The 7,734-nt window shown below is 45.6% G+C and overlaps 1 protein-coding gene across 3 annotated transcripts; it reads right to left on the minus strand.

Annotated features, from left to right (window-relative positions):
* Nucleotides 1–2: 2 nt before the first annotated feature.
* On the minus strand, nt 3–7,730 carry CTNS (cystinosin, lysosomal cystine transporter). 3 transcript variants are annotated; one of them, XM_051809700.1, is made up of 11 exons: nt 7,584–7,730; nt 7,072–7,145; nt 5,914–5,992; nt 5,244–5,328; nt 5,050–5,153; nt 3,946–4,077; nt 3,137–3,236; nt 2,925–3,044; nt 1,832–2,002; nt 1,511–1,628; nt 3–1,136 (listed from the first exon to the last, which is right to left on the minus strand). In XM_051809700.1, the coding sequence occupies exons 2-11, from the start codon at nt 7,133–7,135 to the stop codon at nt 1,006–1,008; spliced, it is 1,104 nt and encodes a 367-aa protein (XP_051665660.1). In that variant the 5' UTR covers nt 7,136–7,145; nt 7,584–7,730; the 3' UTR covers nt 3–1,005. The 3 variants fall into 3 exon arrangements, with proteins under 3 accessions (XP_051665660.1, XP_051665661.1, XP_051665662.1); XM_051809701.1 differs by lacking the exon at nt 7,584–7,730 and adding an exon at nt 7,455–7,573; XM_051809702.1 differs by lacking the exon at nt 7,584–7,730 and adding an exon at nt 7,302–7,320.
* Nucleotides 7,731–7,734: the final 4 nt, after the last annotated feature.

Genomic DNA, 7,734 nt, shown 5'->3' on the forward strand with positions numbered 1-7,734 from the left:
CACCTGGGCTCTAGGAGGGGAGAACCTGCTTTTCCTTAGATTGACACCTAGTAAAACACATGATATTTTAAGCATTCAATTATTCAAGCACAAATGCACAGATTCCCTTCTACTTCTTTTAAAAGGTCTAACACTTACCTTCCAAGTAATTCAAGACCTTGATCTCTACCTTGAGAGTACCATGTGTAGTTAGAAAGTTGCCCAGGAACAAAAGCTTATGCTTAAACTTTAATCATGGGGCTGTTAACATGGCCCACTCATTTGATAAATATTTAATCTTTACCATCCACCCATTAGGATTTAAGGCATGTCAGTACAACTGGGCAAAATGAAGTTAGCAACTGGAAGTATTCTGAGCACTTGTCTTAGCACCTTTGAAAGAGTGAAATAAGTGAAATAAGAATAGAAATAAGAATACAGTTTCTGCTTCTTAGAATTTTTTTTAATAAAGAGTTAAAATTCTAATATTTGTGCATTTGTTACCAACCCCACTGTTGTTATGTCCCACTCTGGCTGTTAACTGCCAGCCTGAGTGGTGCTGCACTGTGAGCAGCTGTCTGAGGAGTCAGCAGCACTTGAATCCACAGTCTTCAGTCATTACATTAAGATATTAAGTGGTTGCTTAAACAAGATCTCAGATTTTTGGAAGACAACTCTGTTCTTTGTACTTCACTCCCCATCAGAAAGACATCGCTCTGGTCTTTCTCTTCCCTGTTGTTAATGAAAAAATAGCCACGTGTTGCTTGGAGTGCTCAAGCTAAACTGTGTGTGCAGCTTCAACAGGCACGAGTCTCCCATGTGCAAGTGGTGGCCAGAGAGCTTGCTGTCCTTAAGGCATCTGGTAATCAGTGTTTGACAAGGCAACATTCCACACCAGAGGGGATCAAATTATAGACACAGATCAGAATCAGTATTCCTGGTGACTGGCAGCAGGAATCTTGAAAGCCCTCAGCCAGGGTAGAGGTGAGTTCAGTTTAAAGTTTTTGTCCCCACAAGTGATGTTTGTTATTCACAAGGTTCATACCCTCGTCTCCTGTAAAGGCAGTAGTGCTGGACCATAAAAACAATATCAAAGATGATGGAGAAGACACCCAGGCCAAACTTGGTTGGATCTCCAAAGATTAATTTCCACTGATCTGTCAAACACAAAATTAGAGTTAAGTCTATCTCCTCAAGTGTGATCTTGTCTCAAGACTACGAGGTCATGCCATGCATGTTAGAGAAGTTCATGATTATTACCTGGACTGCTTAGACACACCTTAGGACTGACTGGAGTGCACATCTTACGCAAAGCTAATTAATAACTGTTCCTGTGGTTTCTTCAGAATAGCTACTTCATTTTATATCTTGAGGGAGTATGAGCAGATTCTTTATTCTTTGTAAAAGAACAGCTCCCCATACCCCAGCACAAACATCATCCTCCTGAGATAACCTGCTGCTTTATATCTGCTTTGTAGTGGGGCCTCTCACCCCACGAAGAAAGGCCCCAGCAGCTCAGTTCCAGGCTTACCATTGTTGTATGACTGCAAAAACATCTGGAGAAGGCTGAAGCTTCCACCAGTGAAGTCCAGTAATACATTGCCAATACTCCATCCCTCAGTGCTTTTCCGACGGAAATTCATGTACGCCTGGGAGTGTAACAAGGAGTCAGTCAGTGTGTCATGCACAGGCATTTGAGAGTAACATTTAGGCAGCTTCAGGCATAACTATGCTGGTTTTGTCACAAAAAGCCTTCATAAATAATCATTGGTGGGTTAGTGTAGTCAGACTTTCAAGAGCACACACTGCAGGCTTAAGAATGTAGCAGAAAAGCAAAAAAGTTCAGATTTACCTGAGGAAAATATTTTATCAGTGTGACTGCTAACTTAATGTAGGAGAAGCAAAATAAGAACTGTAGCCAAGTCATCTCCTCAGCTGCAGCAAGAAACAGCGTGGTGAAGGTGAAGATCCATGCAAGTGCCAGTAGTCCAACAACAACTTTGGATACTTTCTGACCCGCTCTCTGAAATAGAAACATGGATACAGTTTGGTCTGGCCATACATCCCCAGACACTGAGATACAGTTTGTCCATGACTGTGCAACGTTACAGTCCAAACCTGTTTTACCAGTCAGGCTGGTACCACAAGGGAACTTTAAAATTAAGCAAGTGCTACAGCAACCAGGTGTGGGTTTGCAAGAGCTGATGAGAAATATTCATATCAATATTTTGAAACACTGCTGTCCCTGAGTAAGGGGGAAACAATTTGGGAGTATTTATAGTGCATAATCTGTAACAATCTCCCACGTTCAGTCTGATGATATGAAGAGTTCCTATGTATTCAAAAGGCTGATAATGCCATTATGGTAAAAGATGACTATTGCACCTGGCAGTGGGGACAGATGGGCTGTTACAGTTTTGGGTTTAGCATCACCAAAGGAAGAACCCCAAGAGAGAAACAGTTACCATCTAGAGAAAATTGGCTTGTTCAGATCAGAGGCTTTTACAGGAGAATTAAACAAAGAACCACCTGACTGTAAAAATCAGTCAGTCTCACCTGAAAAGGTGTGAATTGTAAAAGGGCATTTACAGCTGTTTTAGGATAAAAGAAGTTGGAAAAAAGCTGCAAGTTTGAATTGCTGTAATCCATATGCTGGCCAGAGATCTACTCGGGAACTTTATGAATCTGGCTGTTTGCCTCAGTTGTTATGAGTCCCTAAGGAACTTTACTTATAAGCTCAGAACATCCATCAGGCTGAAGCAGATATGATCAGTGGAGTTGCTGCTAACTTAGGAAAGATGAAGGCAGCTGGATTGTGAAGCCTGGCTCTTGGGAAGGCAGTGACAGTGCAGTGAAGAGGATTTTGGAGCCCCAAAGGAGCGGTGAGGTGCCCGGCAGAGGGAGCTCTGCCAGAGCCGACAGATGAGCCCAGCACCCAGACCCACCTCGTAGATGCAGCACTGAATGATGGTGAGGAGAGTCAGAGTTACTGCGTGGAGACTGAAGAAAACATCATTGATGGCCACGGGGTTCACCCCGCTGGGATAACTGACCAAGAATTCCTCCTAAAGGTAAGAGAAGCCAAAACCAGCCACGTTTTAATTCCCTTCTGTAGATACCCAACCCCTGGCAAGTATTTAGAGAGAATCATGCTCACCTTAATCAAGGGAATCCAGAAGAGGCCAATGTTAAATACACTGTATGCTATAAAGCCAGTGAGGTTTAATGCTATAAAGTCAAAGCTTAGTCCAACAACACTAGAGTAGGGGGGAAAAGAGAAATATGCATCAGAGCATTACAGGCAGTTCCAGAGACAGCTTGACCCTAAAATGTACTGATTTACAGGCAACTTCTGATTAAGCAAAAGCCTCAGGCATTGTGACAACACAAGGCTGTGAGTTCATGAGGAAGCAAGGTGCAGTAACACAGCTCTCACTGACCAGGTTGTGTCCCTGGTGTTTAACTTGACCCCTCCATAAGTTCAGCTTCTCTGATAAAGCCATTCCAGCCCGAGGCACTAGTGCATTTCTGCCAGAATAAATGCTTTAGTTCTTATATATAATAATGTTTCTACTTGGAGTCACTTAGTTTAAGGGGAGCTGGCCTAATGATGACACTACAGGGAAGGGTCTGAGAAACAGCTCTCAAGGCTGCAACCTTTAAAAGTGATCATCACAACTGGCTCAGGCAGATGATTTGCAACATCACACCAAAGGCAATGGGGAAGTCTCCTCTATCACAAATTAGTACTGGATGCCAAACCTTAGGATCAGGTGTTCATAGGATGCACTTAGTTTCCCCTAACCTGCATGTATAAAAGCTCAGTGGGGCTGCAGTTTGCCTTGTTTTTTTTCCCCCATCTTTCCATGGATAATTCACAATAACAAAGATGGATGTAACTGAAGCTATGAACAGGATTTGCAGGAGTGCTTAAGTGACTTGCAAACACATCTTAAGCCTCTTTACCTTTTTCGTCGCCAGTTCTCAAAGAGTTGAGGATAAAAGGAGATGGACCAGGCAACAAAATAGATCCAGCCAATCACCTCATCAGCATATCTCACTATGATGCTGTGGATCACTTGGAATCGAATCCTAGGTCTGATGGTTAATGCAAAAAGAATTAGTTAATTCATCTGTTCACACTTTTTTCAGGAGATTTTGTCTTGCTCTGCTTTGAGAGAGGAAATAGAGTTCAGGTGTTGAGACAAGACAACAAAGATTCAGTTGGTTGCAGTTGAGTTGCTCCCCTTTTCTTTAGTGTCCTTGTTATGTTTGGGACATCTCTCACTCCTACCCCCCCTTTCCTTCTTGCCTGACTCTTTTCCTTTCCATTCTTTTACCACAGGAATGTTCAAAAAGGTCATCTCGTGCCTGTGGCTTCCACTCTCTTAGCACAAGGTTCTGTTAGGCAAGAGAGAGTTGCACTTTCCACACTCTGTCAGCAAAGCCTCATGATTGTGCCTGTCCTGTGAGGGTTCCACGTGCTCACCTCTGCATTTGCTTCGAGTTTTAAAAGCAGAAGCAAAACCAGGAAGTAAAACAGGAGCATCTTGTTGCTCAGTGACATCTAGGCAACAAGTGAATACTGTCCAGCTTTCTCCATCTTGCTAGACTTTTCCTGTGAGGGAGAACTGGCACCTGTGAGAAGAGGGCTGCCCTAACTAGAAAGCAAAGCACCTGTATGTCAAGGTAGTGATGTGGGTGCACAGCTGCACCAGGCTATTAGAAATCCAGAACAAAGCCTGCACAGAAAGATCAGTATCCCCCTGGACACTGACAACCAAATGCTTCCCAGACTGGAAAATCTGGCATGTAGTTTTCATGCTTTTGGGAAGGGTTATTAAAACCAGACTAAGGAGCTGTGATAACTCAGCTATCTAGTAATTAAATCTAAAATACCAAGATTATCACTCTGCTTCCATGCCCTCTATTTATCTGAACACCCTGGGGTTTGCTGGAGGTTATCACATCTTCTCAGCTACATCCCATTTTACTACAAGGAGGGAATAGTTACCCCAAAGTTTAGAAAGCTGTAGGAGAGTAAAGTGGAACTAAAAAACAGCTTCTCACCCAGTTAAGTTGGAATTAGTGGCATAAAGATAAACTGTTACTTGTCCAACATCATCTGCTTTCACTTGGAAGTCTGCTTTAGTGTGACCTGCAGGGAACTGTACCTGCAAGGCAAAGTAGAGGGAAGAGAAAGGAATTGCACCACACCAGCAGGAGCCTTTTGTTTAAGATCACAAGTCTGTTCTGTCACTTACTTCACCAGGCAGTTCAACGATGGTGCTGTTCTTTGAGGAGTGTGTAATATTAAGAGTTATCACCAGTGTCTCATTTAATGGAGCCCTGTGAAGGCAGAAGAAAACAGGTCAGGCTGGTGCCTGAGTTCAGAGATTGCTGCAGGGATGTGGGGGAGTATCTGCTAAATCCTCTCAGCAATGAGCAGCCCACACACAGCAGTCCCTGCCTGGTACTCGGAGAAACGCCAGCACCCAAGTGTGTGAGCATTGTACTGGTTCTTTTATCTGAACCAGAGAGGGCACGAGACATTATGTGGCCACATTTTAGCTCCCTCTTCTCCAAACAAGTGGCAGAGCAAAGTCATTGCCACCAGGATCCCATCCTTGTGCTCATTAACCCTTGCTGGTAAGGAGGGGCAGAAACAATGCCCATGTACTTGGGGTGATGAAGGACAGAAATTACAGCAGTAAGACAAAACAAAAAAACCCTAAGAAAACCCCCTGTCTGAGTGACACAGTCCTGCATATCTCCCCTAGAGAACTCCACTGAGCATTTGTCCAGGAGGCTATCCTTCTAGGAAATGCAAGTTTCTCTTAAGCATCAATTTTCAGAAATGGAGGAACTGTAAATTCATTTATGGAGGACAGCCCCTGTTCCAAAGGGAAAGTAAAGCTGCAATCATGCCTTTACCTCAGAGAGATGGTGACGTTTGTTGAACTTCCACTTTCTAAAGAAACCACTTCAGGGACAGACAATACAATGACTCCATCTGAGGGGAAAAAAAACCCACCCACACAAATCTCAATTACTATGAACAGCTCCTTCAGAAGAACAACCTATTTTCTTTTGTGCCGTAGACATTTTGTCAGCTGGTACCTTCAGTATCAGATCAATCACATTAGTACACGTGAAAAACAGCAAAGGGAGTACAGCAACTAAAGGTACTGAAGTTAAGGTGACTAAACAACTTAAAAGGAGAAGTAAATAATTGTCACTTGAACATTTTGGAAGGAAGCAATTTAAATACGTGAAGTTCAACAAAAGGTCGTGCCAAGTGAAGACCACAGAATACTGCCACACTGATTCTTGATGTGACCCTAGTAATCTAAGAGTCATAAATGCCCAAAATTTAGTTTAAAATTGCTTCTTGGATCCCAAATTCAAACCAGGTACCTAGATATCCAAGAGGATGTACATTTACTATCTTAACACTTCAAGAATCTCAAGCACCTTACTTACAGTGCTCTGAAATATTGAATTAAGGGGGTACATTGTACAACACCCCAGCTATGTTGTACCACATCATGGTCTTAAGAGGCCAAGATTCCAAGTGCCAGTACAACCACTAACAAAACCTTAAGCTGGTCAGATGTCATCAATTTTGACAGGTGGAATCCAAGCCTATTTTATTCATTATGTGTTTAAAAGACACGAGAGACAAGGGGAAAGAACAAAGAGCCATATAAAAATAAGACCAGAAATGGAGAGATAAACAGTTTGCACAGCTTGGCCTGGACACTTTCTTTCTTTTTACTGTTGCCACACATTACACAGTGTTCTAAAAAGTTATTTCAGTGCAGAGGAGGTAGTCAGTTTATCACTGGCTGCATCCCAGGCAGTATTTAATCTCCTTCTACAGATTTTGGAGCTTGAGGCAAGGGCTCCCCCACAACAGTGCCTGGGCAGAGCACTGACAGCAAGCCAAGGTAAGGTGTGAGAGAAGAGCTGATGGGAGCGTGTCACGGGTATCCCTGGAGAGCTGTAATGGGATAACTGGAGAGCTGCCCTCTTCCACCTCTTGCTGGTCTGGAGCCCTGTGGGGCCAAACTGGGATGACCAAACACTCACCGCCAGGCCCCGGCAGCACAAGAAAGAGGCTCAGCAGAGCGGGGAGCAGGTACCGCGTCCTCATGGTGGAAAAGCTGCAGAGAAAGCGGGGAGAAGCTTTGCTCAGGTCCCACGCGTTTCGAGGGGGGCACAGCCCATCCCCTCAGGCGGCAGCCGAGGCAAATAGCTCCCCTCCCAGCACCGCGGCCCCCAGCCTGGCCGAGGGACCCCCAGCACCCCTCAGAGAGCACCGATCTCCCAGTCCCTCTCTGTGCCCGGACTCCCCGGGGACATCTTTACATCTTTACTTCAGCTCTTGTCCCGTGACGGACCCCCCCCCCCCCAGCCCCAACGCGCGGGACTACAAATCTCGGCAGCCCCCGCGCCCTCGCCAGCCCCCCCACCGCTGGCAGCGCGCCGCGGGGCACGCTGGGACTTGTAGTCCCGCCGCCCTCTCCTCGGGAGCCCCGGCGGAGCGGGGCACCCGGTGCTTTGGGACTCGCGGCGGTGCCGGGGAGCGGGCGGACACCCACCTCCTTCAGCGCCCGGCGCCGTCCCGGCTCTTCCCTTTTCAGCTCTCACGTGAGGCGATCGCCTGTGGACTCCCCGCCCAGCGCCCACCGCGTCTTTGCGGCCGCCCCCGGGGCCATCTTGGGTGTGGCGGAGCGGGTCTGTGAGGGGGGA

Source organism: Manacus candei, unplaced genomic scaffold, assembly GCF_025592945.1.
Source record: "Manacus candei isolate 608988 ecotype Guabito, Panama unplaced genomic scaffold, ASM2559294v1 h1tg000076l, whole genome shotgun sequence".
NCBI classification, from domain to species: Eukaryota; Metazoa; Chordata; class Aves; order Passeriformes; family Pipridae; genus Manacus; species Manacus candei.